This window comes from Aphelocoma coerulescens, chromosome 4 (genome assembly GCF_041296385.1).
Source record: "Aphelocoma coerulescens isolate FSJ_1873_10779 chromosome 4, UR_Acoe_1.0, whole genome shotgun sequence".
NCBI classification, from domain to species: Eukaryota; Metazoa; Chordata; class Aves; order Passeriformes; family Corvidae; genus Aphelocoma; species Aphelocoma coerulescens.
In genome coordinates this window covers 49,078,016-49,102,765 of record NC_091017.1, presented here as the reverse complement: position 1 = coordinate 49,102,765, position 24,750 = coordinate 49,078,016, and the positions used below count along the sequence as shown (strand labels likewise).

Here is a 24,750-nt window from a genome sequence, read left to right as displayed (position 1 = left end):
TAAGGAATTATATAATAGTTTTCAAATTATTAATAATCACCTTACTCTACATACAGACATACTAAGACCAGTCTTGAAAATCTTGGTCCCATGAAGCAGTGGAATAGGGCCACTGATTTAAATGAGGATGAGTCATTCTGCAAGCATCTCATCACATTTAAAATATTACTTGAAAATATGTATTTAATCTGTCAGCCTACTCATGTGGAGGACTTGGGGTCACTACATGAAAGTTTATATTAGTTCTTCTGATGGCTATAAATGAAAATGTTTTTCATGCATACCTATGGTAAAGTAGGACACAAAATTCATAAAATAGTTTTCTTTCTCCATTGTATACATCTGCATAGGAAAAAAGAATATGTCAGTTTAAAAATGTCTTAAAATTAATGCAGTCTGAGTGTTATTTCCATGTGCTATTACCATATTTTCCATAATACACTAATACTTGAAGCTCAGACACCATTAGATCATTGACCTACCCTGTGTATGAAATCAAGAGGAAAATTTCATGTAGGAAAGCACATAAGGATTGCAACTAGCAGTTTTGCAGATGGTAGAAAAAAACCCAAACCAAAACCACTCTTCATCATAAGCAGGAGTTGTAAATATTTCTAATGCAAATTTGCAGTTTATACTACACAACTTTTCTGAGTTCTCTCTGAGATTCATTTATCTTAAACAAAGACTGATAACCTTTTCAGATATAATATTTAGTGGTATCCTAACTGTTTCAAGGGGGAAAGACTTTTAAAATATCCTGTAGCATCAAAACTATTCTTTTTCTTAATTTGTCACAGATAATGGATGACATGTTTACGATACACTGATAATAGAATGAAAAAGAGATCAGGAAATTTCATCATCTTATTCCACTCCTGGGCCCTACTGGCTTCTTTATGCTAACCAGGTGCTCCAGGGTGAAGTCTCAGAGCAGGGTCAGGCAAGCAAGTATCCAAACTCTGCATGTTGCATGTATTTATGAGGGTAGGGGAGCATTATGCACAGACCTTCTAACTTTTTTGTGTGGACGCAGATGAAGCCTAGGCTTACTTTAAGATATCTGTAAATACTCTGCTCTCACAACTGCTGTGGCCCTGGAGCTGTGGTCAGGGACACAATTTTTATTTCTTTTTATTCACACTGAACTGTGGTTGTGTCTATTACAGGGTCTGCCTGTGATCTCTGACAGCTGTTACTCTGCCCCCCTTCCAGTCCAGTGTCTTCATCTTGTGTTGCATCTACCTTTATGGCCTCTCCAGTTGTATTTTCCTCTCCCTTCTCCTCCAAGTAAACCTATTACCACAAGCCTAGGCCCTAGGGTACATCACCGTGTCCCGCAGCCGTAGGGAGGAGGAGGAGGAGAGAAGATCCAACAGGCAGGAATTGTGCAGCAAGATTGATTTATTTAATTATTTTACAAACTCTTTTATAGACTTTTTTCTTCATAGTCTAATTGGACAAAGATCGCCCACCCCTTGGGGTGATTGGCTAAAATCCTAAAACATCCCTTGTCAAAATATTTTTCTACTGTACCATAAACAAGACTTTTCAAGGCTGCAGATGTTTCATTGTTTACGTAACTCTGCTGCCTCTTCTGTGAGAGAGAAAAGTCTCTCACGGACTTAGAAAATAGCAAGAAAATCCTTGCTAGCAGCATTTTTGTATCTACATAAACCCTCAAATTTCAAGGAATGGCTTTTTACAGCTCCTTGTGGCAGAAACATACATGCGGCAAACATCAAGTTTATCACGTTCATCTCTTTGCTAGCAGCGAAGAGATACCTGCACCGTCTCAATGTGCTCCACACGGGCATCCACGGAACTCTCTCACGGCCTATGGAGCCTCAGGTTGGACCAGAGACAGACTTCCTCTATTTTCCACTGGGAGGTAGCTTCTCCTAAGCTATTGGGAATCTCTTGCGGTGGCAGACTGGTACGAGTGCAACAGTTTGACGTAAAGATGTACTTCTGCTGGTGCCCGACGTGCAGCCCTGGGGTCATCTGTGATACATCTCGCTGCTCCACTCTGCCCACCCAGGGCAGCCAGCAGCCGGACTTATGCAGAGCCTCGTACGGCGAGCGGCAGCTGTCACCGACGAGCTGGTTCAAGAACGGCCTTCCCGAGTGTCCCCGAACGTACCGGGGCTGCAGCTCCGCTCCGCACACAGGGTGTCCCCCGAGGAAGGGCGGGTGACGGCGGGAGCGGCCCAGCCCCGGCCCCTCCCCGCCGAGGCGCCCCGGGGCCGCCCCGCCGCCACGCCCGCCCCGCCGCCGCCGCGCCCGGGCCGCTCCCGCCATGCGGCTGTGGGTGCTCTTCAGCGTGCTGCTGCTGCAGGAAGCGCTGCCACACGGTGAGCCGCCGCCCCGACGGGTCCCCCCCTTTGCGAGGCGCCGCGGGCTTCCCTTCCCCAGTCGTACCCGGCGGCCCGACAGTCCCCGGGACAGGAGCGGGAGCTATCACGGGATGGGGGGGCGGCGGCGGGGCTCCCGTCCCGCTGGGCAGAGGCGGAGGGAAGGCGGGTTGCTCGCATCGTGTGCGGCCAGCAAGTCGCCGAAGCCTTCCGGCGAAAATGTGGGTTTGGGTTTAGGGGAGAGGCGTTCGCGGCAGCCCCGGCTGCTCCTGCCCGCGCTCTTTGGGGTGAAACGTTTGAGTCCGCGTCCAATCCGGTGTGGCGTCTGAGGAGGGACAGTGCTGGACGTGGGACAGTGCTGGACGTGGGACAGTGCTGGACGTGGTGCCCGGATTTAGAAAACAACCAAAAAACTTGTTGGTTTTGTGCATCGTTGTTCTATTGAGAGCATCGAACTTGACTCGTAACTCCGCTTCAGGCTGTGAGAAGGTCTTGGTGGGGAAAGGCAAGTTTTTGAGAAGGGACATTCATAACTAGTTCTTGACTCATGTAGACTTTAACTAGGCAAAAGAGAGGCTCTTTCCCTCTAGAAACATGTGAATGAACTTATTAATACTTACTCAGTATAAACAAAAAAATAATTCCATTGTTTTTCACCATGGAAGGGCTTGGGGATCAAGGCCTGTGTAGCCCGTGGGAGGGTTTGTAGAGAAATGGGAGGCAGGCTCTTAGGTGAGTGGTGAAAGGCAGCAGCAAAGCAAGTACTTCAGGAGGTCATAAGGAAAACATTCTTGTAAGAACATAAAAAATCCTCTACCCTGAGAGCTGTTAAGCATAGAAAGAATTTGTCAGAGGAGGCTGTAGAGTCTCCAGCCTTTGGGAAAGTCAAAGCTCAACTGGACAAGGCTCAGAGCAGCTAAACAGAGATGGGAAGGGACTTCCAGAAGCCTTTTCCAGCCTGGTTTTTCTCATTACTACATGCAGGGGAATTGCACTGTGGATCAGAGTGGTGTGGGAGAGGATTTCTGCTGAAAGATCTGGGATGTGGGTATACCACATCAAGAAAAGTGTTTTCCATTTGAGAAGTAGACAATAAAAGCACAGAGTAAGAAACGAGTTGTAACTTGGGCAAAAGATTTCCCAAGTCTATTTTTTTGTCAGTTTGTCATGCTTATACTGAGGTTTGACTGGGTGCTTCCCTCTCTGCCATCCAGAAGCTTAGCAATGGGAGAAAGTTATCTGGCATATTTAATAAGAGTTTCTTGTCTAAAGCTAAATGTAGAAGTCCTAATATAGGTATTGTAATTTCAAAATAGTCTTCCTAATTTATCTTATATTAATTTATGAACTAATGAAATATGCCTCTCCAGGTTGGCGGTGTGTTTGGATGATTGCCTTTTTGTTTGAAGTTCCACAAATGTTGTGTCCTGCTTGTTCTGTTACATTACTTGTAATCACAAAGACTCTTTCCTCACACAGTAATCCCACTGCTTAATTATACTTTATGGTAACCTCACAATTAATTAATTAATTAATTAAAAAAAAAAATTATGGTAACCTTGCAATTTATTTTCTTCTCAAGGAAGAATTTATCAGTATTAATTGAGAGTTTTTTCAGTCTCTGATGGTGCCAAGATGTAGCATGGGGCCTGCCTTGTGGGATGGGTATGTCTGGTGAACAGTGAACCTGATTCCTTTGTACTTGTGGGAGACCTTGCTCCCACTCTGCTTCTCAGATTCTCCAGGCTGACACTTGAAGATCAGGGGGCCTAGTCGAGTTACAACCTGTGCAGCTGTGAGACCAGTGGAATGTTCTTGTGTATGTAGGTGATGTCTCAAATAAAAAATGAATGCTCTTTAGGATTGTATGACTAACACCCATTTTGAAATTGTTTTGTGTGTGACATTTGTGAGAACAAGGGGCAGACAAACATTAAAGGATGAGACAAATACTGTGAACCAGGAGCAGAAGTGCTGCATGATGTGTTTCTGTGGCAGGGAGGCATAGTCTCCTACTTTGGCATGATGAGTTAGCAGGGACCCTGACTGTACTGGTGCAGCTGAAATAGGTACAGTGCCTCTTAGAACTGACATTAGGAGCTGATCAGAGGTAGAAATTAGGCATTTTCTCAATGAATATTTTTCTAAGTCTTAATTTTATTATATTTTTAATAAGGAGTGCTGTTGTGCTAAAGCAGTGCAACATTAAACAGTGCAATGTTATTACAACAGTGAGGGCTCTGTGCATACCTCTAGTGAGACGGTAAAATATCCCAAATGTGGCATCTTCATGTGCTTGCATAAATGGGCTAGCTGACTTTGTTCCCTTTCTTGGGAAAGTCTTGCAGGTTGGATAAGGAAATGGAGGACTCTTGGTGATGGTTTCTGTGTTCCTGGAAGGATTTGATTGTGTGTCCTCGTTACCTTAGGTGATACTGTTAATTTAGTTATCTGGGATAGAAAGACTTAATTCAGCTATGACATAAGACAGGATTGTGGGGTGCAGAAGTGGTGGTGTCAGTAGATATCTGTGCAGACTTATTAAGGGAATGTTGGGAAGGACCATGGCCACAGCTTGCTTGGAAACTCACCTCTCTGGGAGGTGCAACAGAGGCAGAACCAGGTTTTCTGTGTAGGAAGATAAAATCTCCTCTGATGGTGCTTCCTGAAATGCCCCTGCTGTCACCTGGAGGGAAATACAAGGTCAGGCAGACAAGGGTCTCACTGAGCAGCTGGGAATGTGGTATAGGAAGAAAGTGTTCAGACTTGCTGAACTGCAGAAACATGGAACAGAGGGAGCTTGTGTGGAGAGAAAAAACTTCGTCTTGAGAAAATCAAAACCAGGCTTCTGGCACTTAAAATTGAAAAGCTTTCATAGAGGAGTCTTTAACAGTTTCTTAAAGGCAGAATGTCAGGTGTGGCAGAACACACAGTATGGGATGAAGCATTTCATAGGGGTGAGGTTGCAGGATCCATGTGCCTTTGAAATAGTGTCAGGATCAAGGTTGGCAGAAAGTAGTGGAAATGTCAAAGAGTAGTTTGAACAAATTCCATAGGATTCAATGGGGGAAAAAAAATGAAAAAGGATGGCTGAACCAAAGCTTTTGTGCTGCTACAGACTATTCTGGAAAGTTCAACAAGGAACTGGATTGGCCAATTTGATGGGAATGCTTATTCAAAAGGCTTATCAGGCCCATCGGTGGATGTGATGGGCACAGTAGTGTGATGGAATTCCACTAAGATGGAATAGCTTACCCAAGGGAGAAGTGGCAGTACGTGTTGAAGAAAACTTTAGTGTTAAACCTGTTTCCTGGTGGGTTTTGATGGTAGAAGTCATCTGGACAGAAATACCAGCCCTGTGGAGAAGGGTAACTGACCACCCAATGTGTAATGACTGGTCTGCTAAGGATAATCAGAGGGGCAGCAAGGACTGGATAGAAAAGCAAAAGGAAGAATAACTTCCCCTCACATGGGCTGGGTCGAACACATCAGGGTGTGGTGCAGAATGCAATTGTTAAGATGCCACAGATAATGACTTAGAGCTGCTACTCAGAGAGCCCCTGAGAAGAGCAGCAATTTTTGACTTGATCTGGAGCAGTACTCAGGTAATTGGATTCAGATGTTGCTGTGGAACAGCCAGACTGTAGTTTTAATATTCTTGCAGGAATAATAAAAGACAAAGAAACCACTGATGTATTTAATTTTGGAAGGGGGAATTACATAAGAGGAGGAGGCACCTTAACTCACATATGGGTTAAATATAAAAACCAGAATAAAGCAGACAAAAAGAGTTTGAGAAACAGCTTAAAAAAGGATAAAACCAGCCATAAATCCTTTTTCTTCTTCAGGTGTACTGTGGTGGGGCAGGGAGACATGGCTGCAGAGTTTTTATGGCTGGTAGGAATGAGGGATAAGAAAGAGCATCTATAGAAAGTAAAATCTAAAAATTTATCTGTGTGCACCCATGTTCACTATGGAGGTGCTTAGAGATGTTTTAATGGAAAATGGTGACATAAGCATAGAAGAAACTTAGAGTGCAATATCCTACAAAGCACTACAACAGCATACTCTGAGACAGAATTCTTCTCTGTGGGGAGAATCATTAGAGGACATCTCATTAATATGCCAAAAGAATCAGTGTTAGAGAAAATCAGCAACAGAAACTGTTTTAAGTGCCATGATTTTATGGTATACACCTGAGGGGTAAGAGAAATTTGAACCTGAAGTTGGTGAAGCCTTAACCCGAGTGCATAGCTTGTCATAACTTAGCATCTTTTTCCAGAGAAGGGCAGTGAAGCTGGTGAAGGGTCTAGAGGGTAAGTCTTATGAGGAGCCTCTGAGAGAGCTGGGGTTGCTTAGCCTGCAGAAGAGGAGGCTCAGTGGTGACTTTATCACTCTCTACAACTGCCTGAAAGGAGGTGGTAGCAAGGTGGGGCTCAGTAGTGACTTTATCACTCTCTACAACTGCCTGAAAGGAGGTGGTAGCAAGGTGGGGCTTGGCCTCTTCTTCCAGGTAACCAGTGACAGGATGAGAGGACAGAGCCTCAGGCCTGGACCAAGGGAGGTTCAGGTTGGACATTAGGAATTTCTTCACAGTAGATGTGATCAAACATTGGAATGAACTGCCAAGGGAGGTGGTGGAATCACCGTCCCTGGAGGTGTTTACGTAAAGACTGGATAGCACTTAGTGCTGTGGTATAATTGACATGGTGGTTTTTGGTCAAAGGTTGGACTTGATGATCTCAGAGGTCTTTTCCAACTGAATTGATTCTGTGATATCACTACATACCACTGTATCATATGATATAACTATACCTTTTGAGGGAAGTGGAAATATCCCAGTATTTTACAATATTTGAGGGAGGTAGAGGTACAAAACCAGATATCTGTATTCTGTAAACTGAACTCATGAATAAACAGGCATGAATTGCAGAAAAGTCAGTGTGGTTTTGGCATGACTGCCTTTTTTTTTTTTTCCTTGAGAAGGGTCTTCTGTTTTTCATATCTGCTGAGGTTCTCTGAGGACTTTTTCTAAGAGTGTGGCCATGGATGAATTGGTTGATGTATTTGGATTCCCAAAGGCTTTTATTAAGCCTGTTGTAAAAGATTCCTTGGGAACCAAGGTGCTGTGAGACAAGGGAAGACCTCTCATGAAACAATAACTAATAGGAAATAAAGAGTAGGAGTTAGTCTTTTTGCAGTATGGATAGAATTGCTTTTATCCAGTTGAATTTAACTGGGATCTTGTAAGGCACATGCTTTTCAGCATGTTTAAGTATCTGTTAAAAGAAAACTGTCAATAAAGAGTTGTAGAATGATCTCTCAATTTTGAAAGACTGGGCAGGGAAAATAGGACTTCCGATTTTGTGCTGGTAGATGCTAAGTAACACAAATTGTTCTCCCTTCATATATACCTTGATGAGTTTCTACTTAGGAATTATTAACCAATAGTTCCTATACTTAGGAAAGTGATCTTGGAATTACACTTGATTATTTTAAAGAAAGTCACCTCCTAACAGTGCTGTCTTGAAAAGTAATGAGCTGTTCTAGACAGGAAAGAAGACACCATTAATATGTAGAACTGAATTTGAGCATACCTTGAACCTGGTGTACAGTCTGCTTTTGTGTTCTTGTCATCACCCAAATGTGGTGTAGTGGAACTGTTGTAAGATGCAAATTCTTTACAGGAACAATTATACAGAGTAGGACTTGTCAGTCTGGAAAGAATATGAGTCAAAACCACTCAAGTTTTGTAAAAGTATATGTGCTGGAGAGAATGTTGTTGGAGAAACATGGATATTTATTCTTTTAATACAGAAACTATAAGGCCTCTAGTATTTATGTGTAATTTGTGTAATTTTGAAAACTGACCAGACAAATTAATGAAGGAAAACACCCAAGGACAATATAATAAAAAAATACAAAAAAACACCCCAAAAAACTGCCAAGCACAATAAAATGATGACAACTGTGGTTCACAGACCCCTTGAGCTAAAGGTTCTTGGAAGCTTAGGTGAGTAGTATCAAAGGAGCAGAGTTGGTTACCCTGTTCCCTGATTGGCATCTGACACTAGGTGGTGTCAGTGCCAATAATTTTGGCCTGACCCACTGTAGCCTTTCTAATGTAATGCAAGGAAAAAATGCTACAACTTTCTGATTTTTAAATTCGTGCTCAGTAGGCACCATGCCTTTAAAAAAAAAAGTGTTGTACATCAGCCTGGACTTGGAGAAGTCAAAGCTGATGCAGTGCAAGGTGTCCAGCTGGGGTTTGAGGAGTGTCACAGGAGCCATCAGTGGCAGGAATCTGGAAGTCCTGCTGTTCATACTGGCAGCCAGTACCAGTTTTAATTCATGCTGAGTATACAGCAGGGCTGTTTTTCATTCCAGAGGGAGCTTGTTGATTGATTTGTACAATGAAATACCTCAGTGTTTCCATGTGGAAAACAAGAATTAGCTGTCAGGCACAGCTAGTGGAGTTTCTGGTGTCTAGCAAAAGTAGTTTTAGGCTTGTCTCACCAAAGAATTGTGCTTCCTGATGTCAGTTAAAGTTGGAATTTTTAAATTCCTTAAAATTTTTTTTTAGTATTTGAGACACCTCACTTTTTCTTTCTGTTTTCTTTGTTTGTAAAGGCAACTGTGCTTCCCTGTTGTCTCTAGGAGAAAATGAAATCGCTAACTGTTTGTCTCTGAATAAGATTTTGTCTTCATCTGGACTGTCAAAATAAATGGCTCTTATGGAGAAATGATGACTTAAGTCAACTTCAAGTGACTTAAGTGTCATTTGCATTTCAGTAATTACTGTAAATGAAGAAAACTGCATCACCATCAGTATTTTGTGAATTGTAGTGAAGTTCTACATTTGTCAGTTCTTCATGTGCCCCTTATGGTGGTATGGTGTTTGAAGAGGTTATGCAGAACTGATGAGCACGTGCAATGAATTTGGAGAGCTTGTGTGGCATTGAGTACTGCACGGCAGTGCCAGGAGGTAGAAATGACAAAAGTGGCTGGAGATAGAAGTGCTGTATTTCTTTCCCTTTCCATCTGTAAAGTTTTCATACCTTGCATATTTCTCTGTTTATATAAGTATAGATTTTCCACATGTTGTTGAAAGCTCTTTTTTTCCCTTTTTCCCCAGGAAAATGGGTCATGACAGACTTCAAAAACTTAGGGAAATTAACTCTTACTAAGTTTTATGCATCTTTTCTAGGAAGAACAAAACTTCAGTTACTCTCTGGGATAATAGGGAAGTTATTTTTTTCAAAAAGACTATATAAACATTGCCTTGTTTTCTTTATTTCACTAGTTATTGGACAGCCTGCGAAGAGTAAGCGTCCAAAAGAACCTGGGGAAAATAAAATTAAGCCTGTTAACAAGAAACTAAAACCCAAGACTCCCAAAACGAAGGAGAGAGAATCTGCGGACTCCTCTTTGAAGTCCCAGTCCATACTGACACAGGTGATGGATAAAGGTCATTTCCAGAAACTAGCTGCCACTTTAAGCCTGACTGCAGGACAAAGCATAGAGCTGCGATGTAAGGGGAGTAATGTTACTTGGAACTACCCTTCATATTTAGACACCTTTAAAGACTCCAGACTCAGGTAAGCTATTTTTCATTTTTTGCAGGAAAAATCCCGAACTTTTTTCCCCCTACTGCTTTCAGCACCATTGGTGTTTTTCTTTGTTTATTTACATTTTTACAATCAAGATGCTCTATCTAATAGTTTTTAGTGTCAGCAAAAAGGATGAGCAACTTTTAGTCATCACCAGTTACAGCCTTGTGATTTGCACTGTGAGATAGTCTTACAGCATGTGAACTATATTTCCTTCAGATGAATCTAAAGTACAGATGATGTTCACCATTGTGCTCTAACAACAAACAGGGAACACCTTAGGGTTGGTCCAAAGTAAAACACTCAAAACGTGTGTGTGGATGTCAGGTGCTCACTACAAACCCTGTTGCTCTACAGGGACCTGCTCCTGTTAGGCTGTACTGGTTGCTAATGTGGCTACCACATGAGGTAGTAAGGTTAATTTCCTGAAGAGGCTCAAACCCACATCTCTTAACTAGCAAAAAATACACCAGCCTCCATGCTAAGGAGCAAGTGAAAGTAGTGGTTCAGACTTGCCTTTGTGTGCAAAAGGGAGTTGCAGGGCTTGTGTTGTGTCAGAGTTTAATGCTGAAGATTGTCACTTTAAATCGAGGAAAGCTTTTTCTTTCATCTAGAGACATGTTAATGAAAGCCATATAAAGGTATGTTAGAGCAGGAAGAGGAGAGCTCCCTCCTTTTTTTTTGCCCCACCATCTGAGTGTACTGTTGCTCTGAACATCTTTTCTGAGACTCCATACATTGTTTTCCCTCCTGGTTTTTTAGGATAGTACACATAGCTAAATGTAGATTAAATGTAGTAATTTGGTCCTGTATTAGAAAGAGGAGGGGTATATAAGAAGCTTAAGGATGTCTTCCACAGGCATTTCGCCGTAGTAGTATTTGTTTTCACCGGCTGTTTTATTGAGAGAGTGAAGCACTGTGAGTGATACCTGAAGAAATAATTGTATGGAGCTTTTCTTGGATTATTAGGTGAGAAGGGCACAGAGATGAGTCAAGATATCAGCTGTCTTTTCCTTCTGTTCTTAAGTACAAGTGTGTATGCTTTCTAACTAAGGTTATGTGAATCCCAGTGATCTATTTCACTTACAGGTGTGATGTTACCTTAAAATCACTCCCAGTTAATTAATATTTCAGATACTCCACTTCTCTTTCCCAAGAGGAGTGTTGATGACTGGCAGTTACACGCTGTGATCTCTAGCACATCCTCCTGTAGTTCATGAGCCAGTTCTCTGTGCAATTATTTGCTTGTCCCTTGTTGGCTGAGGAGCTCAGGAACTCTGAGTGCAAGGCTTCTGCCACAGTAAGTTACAGCTGCAAGCCGGTTCCTGCTGTGGGTTTATCGCAAGAGTATCTCTCAAAAGATCTTGTGGCCGATTTAAACTGCTACTGCCTACTCTTTTGTAGGGAATACTGTTCTATCCAGGTTTCTTTCAGTAGGTGGCGTTTATTAGCTGCCGTACAGACCTGGCGGCCCAGCAAGCCAGAGCTGGATGTGCAAATCAACAGGGAGTGTGTGCATACATGGTGGTGGTTGTCATTCTCAAGTCTGTCTTAATTTTGTACACTTGCAAATAGGTTGCTGACATGGTTTGGTCCTGTAGACCTCCACGCCATGTTATCTGAGTATCAGCATCTGGCATTGAAGAAGGCAGGGCAAGTATTCAGAGTTTTTGGAGAGAAATCTGAATGCTTCTTAATTGGTTATTTGGCTGTCTAGTCCTCTCATGCAAAATTAAAGTGTTCTCTGTTGATGCATATGGGACAAAATACAAGAAAATGAGATAGTTTGGGAAAACAAAAAAAATACATGTGTCAACAATGTGTAGTTTTCTGTTTTCCAGTTTGAAGGAGTTTGGGATCTTGTTGCCTCAGCAATTTACATTTCGGTTCTCAGTCAAGTTAACAGTAGTAATTTAACCATACAACAAAGGCTAGTAATGCCACACAAAACAAAACATTTTGACTGGGTGGATATAACTTGCCTAAGTATATCTTTTCCTTTAGAAGTATGTAAGGCATATACTTAAGGATCTGTATTGAAATATAATATTCATGACTTTTGAAATAAGTTATTGAAGCAGTAAGGCTGTGTTTTACTAAATCAACAGTTTTGAATGCAAGCAGGACATCCTAAAATTAACTAGAGAAATTGAAAACATAGATTAGAAGCAGATTTCAGTCACAGAATAGTAATAATTTATGGAGACATTGACCATAGAATCCTGTGCAGTTACATTTTCATCACATTTTTAGGATTGCTTTGGTAATTATCTCAAGGTCTTTGCTGTAGTGCTAATAGGTGCATATGAATTAAAGTCTGCTCTACAGAATGTGAAATTTGAAATTTGTGTTCTGTGGTTTTAGAAAGTTTGGTGGAGTTTAACTGGAAGTACCATAAAGGTACCATGTACTTAGCTCAGTTGGCAGTGTTTGTAAGTGAGCTGGCACCAGAAAAGGTTAGTAAAGGTATGATCTTTCAAGAGGAGCTTAGATCTTCCTTGTGGTACATGCAAGACCATGCACCAAGCATCAACTGCAATAGGCAATTTTTAAAATTTTATTAATATATTACCTTCATTATTTTAAAACAAAATGATGAATATAGGGCAGAAGGGGGAAATTCAGAAAAATTCCTAGCAAATAATAACCTACAGCAGAAATTGTTTAATCATCTAGATAGATATATGGCCAGTATCTTCTAACATTTTTGGGTACTTAAAGACCAAGAATAAGGTAATCCCTTCATTACCAGTTAATCAGGTGTGGGGCAAAACCCAAGCTAATTAACTGGGCTGGGCTTTTTTTACCTTAGATTTCCATGCGGGCCTTGCTGGAGTTGGGGCATGGGTGCAAACCAGAATTGATGGCAGCAGCAGGGGGAAGTGATGGGGCCATGAGGAGGTAATGGAAAATGAAGAAGGAGTGGCTTGGTGTGCCAGAGGAAAAGTGAAGAGGAGGAGGGACAATGGTGACAAAACTGACAATGGTCCAGTTGCTGGAGACTAATGACTACAATTCTTCTGTTCATTTTAATGTCCCTATAGAAACAGATGCTCAGGCATCCAATTCCTACTTTTCCATTAAATAATAGAAAGGATGTGCAAATTCAACTACTGTGGCATTTTGGTTTGCAACTAGTTAAATTTAGCATCAATGTAATGTATTTTCTATGGGTGGTTGCAAGAAGAAGTAGGGATAAAAGCTGGATGTTTTGCCTCCATGCTATGCTTACCACGTTTTTAACTCACTCAGATGGTAAGGAGAATACAGCAACCTGGGGGACAATATGACTTTCCAAAGGAGGAAGATTTTAATTAGAAAAGCCATTTCTCTAGTATTAGTGGCTATGCTTTTATTGAATTTGTCCTTGTAGCCATACTTTACAACCTGGTAAATAAAATATTTTGCTTGCTGTACTAGAGAGTCTCAGTTTTTAATAGGTCTGGAGCTGTTACACATGCTAAAATTATCATATCCGAGGGAGGGAGAGATGCCAAGTGAAAGGAGGAGGAGGACTCTTTGGCTGTTTCCTGCTGAGATGGAGCAGAAATTCTGCCTTTCCGCTGTTCTAACTGGAGTATGTAACAGTACACACTGAAATAATTTACTTAGCTTTAGAGACTGAAGCATGCCATACAACTCTGGGAGAAAGCTCGAATCATGCAAACATGGCTCCCAGCTCAAGGGCACACACAGGCTTGCTTCAGAACTAGCCTGTTATCTGTAATGCTCTCTTCCTTTGTTCAGCACATAAGTACTTCTTGTCTGAAAACTTTGTGTGCTGGCTGAACTGGCCAAAAACATTGATGGCTTTAAGAGTCAGAGGTTGCTCTTGCACCCCCAGTACGGAAGGGCTGGAATGCTATTTTGTAAGACTGTGAATAACAAATTAATGACTGGAGGCTCACCCAGAAACTGGATCTACAACATATGAGAGGAATGAAAATAAAAATAAGGGCAGGCACATTTTCCCTTTAGTAAAGCTTTATAGCAGAAAGCTGCTCTAGATGAAGGCAGTGTGACTTCACCCAGTTTTTGTGCTGCTTGATTGGAGCATGGGTCTCTCCCCTGCCAAAGACCAGCTGCATTTAACTTTGTCTGATAAGTGAACTCACATGAAATGGAGCTGCTCTAATGGAAGAAGCTGGGGCAAACAGCTGGACATGCATCACATGTACATTCTTGTGAGCGGAGGGTGTCTGGACAGGAGCACTCTCACAAAAATTGAGGAAACTGGATGTTTTAGGGGGCAAAATTAGACTGAAATTAGACTGCTTTCACTGAATGAAGACTCCCACAGGCTTAGTGGGACGTCTGTTGTGCTCATGTGTTTAACTGAATTTAATTTTGCTGCTTGTGCTTTGAAGTCTGAAAGCTAAGGATTTTTTTGTTGTGTAAAACAGTGAAATGTTATGTTCCTGTCTTAGTGAGCGTATATTTGAGATAAGCTCTCTTTTGTTGGTGTGAATGCAGCTGCTGGAGAAGAGTTTGGTAAATGCTCTTTGAGTGATGCTATGTACACTGTCTTTATATATATATATGTGTATATATATGTATTTTAGCTTCTAAATGTGGCGTAGTGTTCTGGCAAAAATCTTCTGAACTGTAAATATCTCCAGTTTAATAAGATAAATGTATGGAATAAGATTTTGGGCTACTTTTCTAGTTCCTTTAAACAGTCTGGTAATGTTGGTGTATACAACATTTTTACTTTGTGACATCTACAACACAGGAAAATTTTGGCTTCTGAGTCAGACTTCCCAGCATCTAAAATATTAATGAAATAATAAATTATCCTGGAAATATTGGTCAGCTGTAGGATTTACCATTTATAATTTACTTTATAAGTAAATTATAAATGTTTTGTCTGCTTAATATGGTCATATCTCAAGTTTCAACACTTCCACTCTCAGTTGCCAGGTTTTGTTAGTGCATGTTTGTGGATGACTACCTTGCTAGGTTATTTCCATTGATTACTGGATAGCTTGTTCTCAGTTGAGAAGAACACACTGTACAATAATTAATTAACTCTGACCTTATTTTTCTATCTATTAGAATTTCAAGCTATAGCTCAGTGTCTGCATTAATGATTGGAGGCAAAAGTGTTCTGGCGTAATGGTTTCTCCGTATTGTTGACATTTAGTACTTGGTCCTTGGAAAACATTTTATTCTGAGGTAGTCATATAGCCTGTGAAATGTGAACTGTGAAACTAAATAGTAATAATACAGACTGGGACATGTTTTGGATTTATCTTTTCTTCCTGTTGTTCTCTTGCACAAATAGGAATCACTCAAACGTTATCCAAAAACTGAAGATAATTTATAATGTAAGGTAGTGTATTAATTAAAAATGGAAAGGCTACTGCACCATAATTACATTATTCTAAAAAGTGGAATCAGACAAGGTTTTGTAGGACAAGTGCATTAGTGGATAGGAGACATGATTTGCCTGTTTATTGAAGCAGGCCTCAAAACTGCCCTGTGGTGGATCCATGTACTAATGGTGTCTGAGGGCTTAACTGGAAAAGGTCCTTCTCAGTTATCTCTGTTTGAGGTGTGTATTTGGTGTGCTTTTATCTCTAAGCTGCTGGTCTGACTGAAGGCTGAATGTTGGGTTACATGAATTGCTGCTTGTGATGGCTGGTAGTTGTGCAGACTGCTAGCAGAACACCTAGGGAGTCAGAACTTTTGGGAAGCACATGCAGCTGAAGTGGCAGCCTCAGTTTACACAGTTATTCTGCCTGCAATGGAGTTAAGGAAAACAGAGCATTTAGAGAACACAGCACACACAGGCATGTTTATAGTACTGCTGTTACTCAGTGATGAGGTGTTTTAGAGGATAAAAATTTCTTCAAAGTTGCTAATCCCAAAAATAAGTGTCTCAGTCAGTATCTGCCTCACAGAATAACTGCCGCATTAGTAAGAATTAGGAGGATAATAAATACTCAAAAAACCCACAGTTGAATGAGTATGAGAGCTGTTCATATTTCATGCAAGCTGTGTATTTGTCCAAATCCCATTTAAAACAGTAAAAAGAAGTTTATTATCAAATGCCTAAACTTGGATAAATCATTCCTGACTTGGTTAGAAAAGAAACTACCTTGTAACTCAATGTCTCTCAAAGGAAAGAGGGAACCCTTCATGACCTTGATGCACAACCATGAAAGGCAGTGGTTGAAAAGAACATTTTTAAGGGTCAGAGCAGCAGCAGAGTGCATCACTACTGGCACATGGCTGTGCTGACAGGGTTCCCTGAGAACTGGTACTCTTGGGCCATTGCTTTTGCAATCCATCAAAAGTCAACCCAGCAGACTGCCAACCACAACACCATCTGTCTGCCAGAAAGAGCCAGGAAAGTAAACCTTAAAATATATAGGAAAAAAAAAAAAAGATGAGACTACCTGCTGTGTTTCATAAGATAGGACCTTTACCCCTTAGAAAAATTGTCAGTATCTATGTATACGTCTACATATTTATAAATATTTGCACATTTACAAATGTCAATCCACTGAGAGAGGTGCCTGGGAAATTCAGAGAAGAAAAGAAAAAAAAAAGCAAATGAAGTCTGAAATAATCACACAGGCTGAATTTTGTGTAGTTACACGACGGCAGTGCCACTACACCTCCAGCTGTTCTCAGGGTCATGCTCTAAAATAGCCGAGGGATGAGGAGGAAACTCCAGTGAGGTGACTTAGAGCAGAGGTGTAGGTGATGCAAAATGATTTAACTTGCAGGACAAATCCAAGCTGAGATGGCAGCTCTTTGCAAGTGGAAACTTTGACCAGTATGTTAAAGATTGGTAAAGCATTCACACTGAACGCAGGCACAAATTATTAAACAAACTTTCTGTAGAGTATCTGCTACTAACTACTTGTGAATTATCTTTGTTAGATACTATCAAAGCACTGCTACAGTATTTAAAAAGGACTGAAATGCATGTGTGTTGCCTTGTAGAATGAAGGAAAGGGCTGTACATGGACAAACTGGGACAAAACATAGATGAACATATTGCCTAGAACTGTTGCAGCCCATTTTCAAAATGGAGACTTGAAGGAATCCAAAAATGAACTGTACAAGACAAAAGCTTGCAAGCTCTCATATGTAGTTAAAATCAATAAAACTACTGATGTAAACAGTCTCTGCTGGAGCAAAAGGGGAATTTACAACAGAGCTCTGAAAGTGAAAAGTGGGTCAGTTACAGAGAAGGAATAAAAAAAGCCAGAAATGGAAATGAGCTGACAGAAATGTACAAGGAAATACATCTGTTTTTATTTTTCCACAGCATAAAGCAGCTTGACAGGTATAGTCAGCTGATCCTTGCAAACTCCACGGCAGCAGACACAGGTGAATACAGCTGCTGGCTTCAGCTGTGCAGTGGTAACAAATGCAGGAAGGATGAGACTAAAACAGGGTCAACGTACATCTTTTTCACAGGTAATTCACTGACTGGGGGATTATTAATGGTAAGACAGGAAGAAAGCTACATCAGTGGTTTCACTGTTGAGATTTTACTCCCACAGTTTTCATCTATTTTTAGTGGACGTTAAGGAAGACAGTGCTGGTGGGCAGAAAATTACTTGCTTTGCGTGATTTTTTGAGTCCATTTTCTCTATAGATTATGTGAAATGTGTACCCAGAGTAATGCATAATGTAATGAAAAGCACAAACCTTAGAAAATAATAACACACTTTCTGAGAATTTTCTACAAAACGAATAAAAAATATTTTAATTCTTGAAAACATGTCTTGATAAAGAAAATAAATCTGTGCAGAAGATTCATTTTGTCACGGCATTCAGATGGCCCCATGGACTCTCCCCCACTGCCACTTTATTCCAGTTACGTGCACTGCCTTAAAGATCTTGATCTTGCTGACCTTGGTAAGGCCACAATTTCTCTGAGGAGTCACTATAGCATGTTAAGAGGCAAAACACTCTTCAAGTACATGTGATGTCCCCCAGAGCCTGTGCACAGTTTGCTGCTACTTGGTACAACAGAGCTGAAATCAAATGATTCATTTTTTCTTCTGGAAACCATTCTGAATGGTAAAACAACCTTTGATGCCTCACTAGAGCTAAAGTATCCATGGCAAGAAAATGTTTTAGTACAAAATGTTGAGATAGGATTGTTTGCACTACATTTTGGAGATAAATTGGACCATGAGACAGAAGTGCTTAATGTTTTTAGGATACATTCCTTTAGAAAGGCTGGAATAAACTTCTCATCAAGTTATTATGTAAATGCTCATGTAAGAAAGAGGAATTTCAGATTTATATTTCCAAAAAGCATGCCAATTATGGAAATATTCCTTAACTCCAATTCTAAGGGCACTAAATATTTCATCTATTTAGGACAGTAAATCAAACATTTTGCCTAAAAGCAAAGGTATAAAAAGGCTGTAGCTTCAAAGATATCTTTTTCTAGTAGTCCTTATATTACCAGTGGTGATGGGATCCAGGTATGTATTTGGAAGCTTACTAAAAGACATTCCAAAGATTTTCTTAAGATTAAAAAAAATACTTCATTTTTAGTTTCAATTTAATGTTTTTAATGCAAGCAGTGTTCTTTTTTCTTTCGTGGTGCATATTAAAATCAAGCCAAAGCTTTTTGTTTTAAATGTTGCTCACAGCTATTTTCTCTTGTCAAATGTACTTTTCTTTCTCTTAAACCAAGATGTAAATATTTCTGTAATTATGTCAACTCTTCTGCACAGACAAAGAGGAACTTTTTGTACCTACTCCCAGTTACTTTGAGATTGTCTACCTGAACCCAGATAAACCTGCAGTCATCCCATGCCGTGTTACTACTCCTTCAGCAAAAGTGACTCTACACAGGGAATTTCCAGCAGAAGAAATTCAAATAGATGGAACTGGTATTATTTATGATGCAAAGAAGGGTTTTGTCTTCCAGCACCCTACTCCTGATCATAAAGGTATTGTCTACTGCAAAGCAGAGTCACAGGGAGCACCTCAGATTTCCATCAAATATCACCTACTGTATGTGGAAGGTAAAGTGCAGTTTTCTCTATGCTTAAACTGACTCTTCTGCTGACATTAAGAAAATAATTTTTAAAAAGTAAAGTAAGTAATGCAATCAGAGTTTGAAAATCTTGATCAAAAGTATATGCGATAAAACATTTATCAGGTTTAAATTCAAGCAAGTTTCCCAGTTTAGAGGGGAAAGTTGCAGGTGTAAAACACCTGTTGCATTAAGCAAACTGAGTCAAAAATTGACTCTGAATTTTATCAGTGAATTTAACTTTAGCAGCTAATTTTCTGTTTCTAAACACTATCTTTGTCTCAGTTCCCAAGGGCCCGCCCTCAACCACAATTGCCGTGTCATCCAGTAGAGCCGGACTCAGTGACAGAGTTCATGTTGTCTGCACAGTCCTGGGGGAGCCAGATGTGGATGTGAACTTCAGGTGGCAGTACCCAGGGCAAGAGGTAAGAGGTGTATGCCCTGCCTGAAATGCCCTGCCTGTTCTTCACAAAGGCAGCACTTTGAATGCTCTTGCCAGTTCAGGCATGCTGGCAGGAGAAGGCAGCATATCCCCTTTGAACTTCAGAGCCTCTCTTTACCTGAGAATCTAGAAGTAGCACAGGGATGAAGCTGGAGAGCTCTACCCCTGTTAGTAAAGATCAAATTCAGCAAAGCTCACTCCTCCCTCAGATATCCGTTCCAGTGATACTTGGCCTCTGGCAGCATTTCCAAAAAAAGCCTCCGACAAGGTCAAAGCCAACCAGCATTAGGAGGCTGTTCTAGGGCAAACCACAAGGCCCACTGATGCGTCTGCATTTGACGTTCCTTCCTTCTCCATGGCTTGAGTGCATGAATCATCCCAGCACAGAACTTTTAAGCTTGCCCATATCCAGAAGCAGAGTATGCTTCTGCCCAGCCTCATCTGAAAGAATCCACAGGAAACCCAGAGTGAATCCGTGGTGTCTTTTCTTGCACAAAATAAGATGTATCTAACTAGCATCATTGAGCGTCCCCTTTCTTTTCCCACTAACCACCTTCACCTGTTACAGCAGAGCTCATTTCTTCATCAGCCTCATCCCTATTGCTGTTTATCCTAAGCAGACAAGGAGCAGAGGAAGGATTGCTGGAGGATGGAGCCCTTCACCAGGGAAAAGGGATCTTCTATGACTGGAGGGTTGGCATTGCATCCTATTTGCCCGCTCTTCTGGTGCTGGGTTGTCAAAGGACAGTGTGGAGCTTGCTAGTAAGATTCTTTTATCAGCACTGGTCTCCTTGAGAGAGCAGAGAAGTAAGTAATTTAATGGCAGAGATAATTGCTTAAATGAGTGATTTGAGCTCAGTGCTTACTAGGCCTCAGGAAATGCAAGTCTAAGGCCTCAGAAGTTTGCAGTAGCCATTCAGACAGGAAGGGGGGTGTGTGTGTGTCCTCAGGGGGACAACAGTGAGAGAGCAAGTAAACGCAAAAGGGATTTGAACTTCTGGTGAGAGCACTGGGCGTGTAGAACCAGCTCCTTGCTTAGATGTTAGTTTGTCCTTTCACTCCCTCTATCCCCCTCCAGCCATCCTTTTCTGGAAGGGAAGAAATGCCCCTGCTTGATCACATTAGCTTTGTTGATTGATACAGTTTTCCATTTTTTGTCTTGTGTTGTTTTTTTTGGTTTCTTTTGTTCAGCTTACCTTGATATCTGTTTATTAGACTGTAATAACTGGCTGGACAAACCCCATTTTTGTCTTTTGTAACTAACTGTAATTACTAAGAACAATTAAAGGAACTAAATTCTAGACTCAGCTTGGCCTTCCAAAAGTGTGTATCTCATTAGAATCCACCCTAGTTTTTCATCTTTCCCAGGCTGCCCCCAGCCTGGTTTGCTGGCTGTTATTGGCCCAGCTGCTCCCAGTAGTTTTACAGCACCTGATACATGCTGGCATGTACACGTTTACACCTCTAGCACTGAATATAAACAGCTAAAGCATGCAGATTATCTCCCTTGTTTGCTATGGATACTAGAGCTGCAGTGCAGGGCACATGCGCAATTAGCAGAGGACACCCTCTCACTGCACCCACCTACGGGGGTGAGAGAGGCTTTGGCCTGTGACCTGAATCTGCCCTGGAAAAGGCTGATGTGCTTATCCACTGGAATAAACAATCTCAGCTCCAGCTGTGCCTGGGGATAGGGAGGGGAGAGTTGTGTTTGGGTTTCTGCCCCAACAAAAGGATCAAGTAAATGTCAGAGTAGAAGCACAGTGTGCTTTGTTGGAGACTTTAACATTTATTGAGAATGTTCACATACTGCAAAGAAAAAAGGGGGTGGAGGGAGAAGAGACAGGACCATCAGTGTTGCTGGTCATACAGACCTTTCATGCAAGAAGAAGGACTGACATGGTTCTAAGATTCACTGGATGTTTCCATTCATGCTGCTGCTTTCAGTGCTGGGAGCTCAGTGATAGTTTTGTCCCACCCCACGCCACCCAGCAGCTGGGTTCTCACCTACTGCTCAATTCCTGAGCAGAAGCAGCACATTAATCCCTGCTTGTCCCTCGGTACGCTGCATTGTGGAGACCCTTATTTCATCTCTGTAGTCACTAACCTCTCCCTCTTCTTTTTTTCCACTCAGTTGTTTTTTTTTTTTTTCTTGTTTTCCCTTGCCACTCCCTGACAATTGCATTTGCTCTTCACCTGCTATGAATGCATACAGATCCACCCTTAATCTGATTCCGTGCAACAGGCTTCAAAGCAGAAGGCAAGTAGTTGGAGGAAAAATGGACTAGCAAGAGCCCAGCCATGCAAACAGGGTCCACCTTGCACAGCGTTTACCTTCACTTTCAGTAGGGTCAAGGAAGTTCCACTTGCTATATTTAAGAACTAACTTAGACTTGAATAAAGTGTGCAATAGTACTTGATTGCAGGTAGCACTTAATTTTGAGGCTTGGAACAGGAGGTAGTGTTTTGCTAAGTGGCTTAATTACTTTTAAAAGTTTAAGAATTTCTATGAAATTTGCAGCCAAGAATTTTTATATATTTTTTTAAAGCTGGTACGGCATTCCCTGACTGCACTCTGACTCAACCCTAAGTTCAGAAGACTGGCAGCTGCCTTTGTACTGGTCATTTTTGCAAGTGTGAGATTGTAGCTTTGACTCTGCTTAAGTGTCCAACTTACCCTTTTGCTACATTTAGCTTAAGTCTTGTAGCATTCATATTGGTAAATGGATAATCCATCCATTTCATGAAGCAAGGGAAGACTGTTTCCAAGCAGAAACCTCTCAGTTTTATCCCAGTTACTGGTGTAGTAGAAGCCAGTGTGCTTAAAGCTGCTGACTAGCAGCTGATGGATTTTGGAAGAAAAGAGACTGCCTTAGTCTATCTGTGGGCCAATTTCTCTTACCCAGTATTTTGTGACCTTCTGAGGTTCCAGGCAGTGTGACCTTATAACCAGTCCATTAGGGAACTATCTTACAGAACTAAAAAAAACCAAAAAAACAAAAAAAACCCCAAACCACCTTTTATTTAATAACAAAAAAACACCCCAAAAAGTGTGTTTTTTTGATCTAAACATGGCAGGTGTATGTGTCTTTTTGGCTTTGAAGTTACATATACATTTTGGAAAGCAGAATGTGAGGATTAACTTAGAAGTATTTGAGAATTGTTAGTTTGTATGTTTTCTAATACAGTGTTTTCTAAAACTAGAGCAAAAATTAGTTCTCAACATGTGATTTACAGCTATTTGCTGTGGTAAAAGAGAACTAAAACTCAGTCAGCTACCCCTGACTGAAGGCATGCCACTGCTGCCTTCTTTTTGAGACATGCTGAAAGTCTGAAAATGAGCTCACACATCTATCCTGGCACCTCCCCCAGGAGACCTCACCTATTTGATGAGGTACCCAAATGCAGCCTTTGTGAGCGGCCTAAAACTGAGCTTACGCACAGGCTCCAGGCAGAGCTTTGGCAAGCCCATCTCTGATCTAAAGATACACAGTGCCTGTGCTTGGAGTGGAAGAGCCACTGTATTATCCTTATTTGGCATAGCTTATTGGTACATCAATATTTAATGCAGGAATGTTGCTGCAACTGCCAGACACCTTCAGTTCTCTCACTTAGGGCTGACTTTTGGATACAGGTTCCTACTCTCCAACCTCTTGCTTCAGGGTGATAGGATGGTGTCACTCAATGCACTTTTCAGAATCACCTATTTCATGTGGGTGGGTTGTTTGTGTTTTGTTTTTTTTTTAAACAGTCTGAGAGGCCTGTGATTATTCAAAACTTCTGGAGACTGATAAACAGAGGAATTGGACATACTACAAGAATCTCAAAGAGTGTTCTTCTTGTTGAGGATTTTGAAGACATAGATGTGGGAAACTATGTTTGTATAGCTCAGAACCTACAAGGAGAAACAACAGTAGCTACCAAAGTTGAACTGAAGTGATAGGCAAGACTTCTGGACATGGACTGACCTGTATGTTATCTGACATTATAGCCATTAATTTTCTTTATTGATGTTTAAATGAAGCTTCTCTCTCACTGTTTCTTTTATATGACAGTGCATGCCATGTTGACCAGCTCGACAGGCCACAACAAAGTTCCCTATGTCCAGCAGTAGTGAGTTGTGAGTTAATGAAACTACTATGAAGCATTAAAGTTTGAGTCTCAACATGCATAGGGTGTGTGCATATTTAGAAACAGGTGCTCTTTGGGCTTTCCTTTGCATGTGGTCTCTTCCCTCAGACTCTTGCATGAGGTCAACCCGCTGTGTGGAACGTGCAATTTTAACATTACCAGTACTGTACATGTTTAAAACAACAACAAAAAAGCAAACTAAAAAAGCCTTGTTACAAAGTTAGCCAATAGCAGTTGTTTATTTTGCAAGAATAATTAAATTTCTGAACATTATGAAAATATAAATGTGTGTGTGCTCATTTTCATATATGTGTAAAGACATAAACACAAATAAAATTTTCTCTCCTGGTGAAGATTTATCCTCTAGCATCTTCATACATATTTAGTATTTCCAGAGACTTCTAAGCAGTTGGATATGCTCGGTTTTCCTTATGTTGTTGCATTCTTACAACCTTATAATAGATGTATAGTGTTATGTTTAGTAAATTATATAGCAAATTATGGTTGCTAAAGGTAAAACTTGTATTTATTTATATATTAACATTTACAGAAGAAAAAAAAAGGAAAAAAGCAAACATTAGAATAATGTTCAGTTTTACAGCAGAGTTTCTTCTTAGGTTAATAACAAGCTCAACGTGATTGTATTGATTTACTTAGGAGAAAAGGAAAGATATTTTCATTTATACAGAACTATACCTGGATAAATAAGCCACTGCTTCTCTCACCCTGGGTTTAGTTACCAGTACAAGGAAAGAACTTGCCAGAGGAGAAGGTCAGAACTTGGTAACAACATTGTTGGACATTTTGGCAATGTTTTTTTCCTTAGTCTCAAGCACCAACTTTTATGTGGGCTAGAACTTTCAATACAAATCTATTCCTTAGTAGCGAAATGACAAAAACTAATTTAACGTGAGCCATTTTAGTGACAAGGCAAGTGAAAACCAGCTTATTCTGAGCATACAAGGAAGCAAAGCAGGAACTGGTCCCTTGGGCACACACTTCCCTCTGTCTCAGCCTGCATTTGACTGGAATTCCTAAAGCTTCTGGTGAAGGCCTGAGGTAACTCTGTGCTCCAGGTAATTCAGACCTTTGAGCAGATGTGTACAGCACTGTTTTGAGAAGTGACAGCTCTAAGTGCTAATGTAAAAATGGCAGCTTCCCAATAAAGTCAATAATCTGATTAGTAGTGTAGCTAAT

General features: G+C 40.9%; 1 protein-coding gene across 6 annotated transcripts; it reads left to right on the top strand.

Annotated features, from left to right (window-relative positions):
* Positions 1–2,266: 2,266 nt before the first annotated feature.
* PDGFRL (platelet derived growth factor receptor like) lies at positions 2,267–23,838 on the top strand. Of its 6 annotated transcripts, none has more exons than XM_069013979.1 (6): positions 2,267–2,354; positions 9,658–9,952; positions 17,247–17,398; positions 18,676–18,969; positions 19,266–19,405; positions 23,174–23,838. In XM_069013979.1, exons 1-6 carry the CDS (start codon positions 2,300–2,302, stop codon positions 23,360–23,362), a joined length of 1,125 nt encoding a protein of 374 aa, XP_068870080.1. In that variant the 5' UTR covers positions 2,267–2,299; the 3' UTR covers positions 23,363–23,838. The 6 variants fall into 6 exon arrangements, with proteins under 6 accessions (XP_068870080.1, XP_068870084.1, XP_068870083.1 ...); XM_069013983.1 differs by lacking the exon at positions 23,174–23,838 and adding an exon at positions 19,994–20,872; XM_069013982.1 differs by lacking the exon at positions 23,174–23,838 and adding an exon at positions 19,991–20,872.
* Positions 23,839–24,750: the final 912 nt, after the last annotated feature.

Bases quoted from the DNA above. Each gene is read 5' to 3' on its own strand.
- PDGFRL (XM_069013979.1), top strand. From the start codon at position 2,300: ATGCGGCTGTGGGTGCTCTTCAGCGTGCTGCTGCTGCAGGAAGCGCTG. The intron at 17,399-18,675 runs GTAATTCACTGA...TCTTCTGCACAG, and splicing joins AACGTACATCTTTTTCACAG to ACAAAGAGGAACTTTTTGTA. The intron at 18,970-19,265 runs GTAAAGTGCAGT...TCTTTGTCTCAG, and splicing joins TCACCTACTGTATGTGGAAG to TTCCCAAGGGCCCGCCCTCA.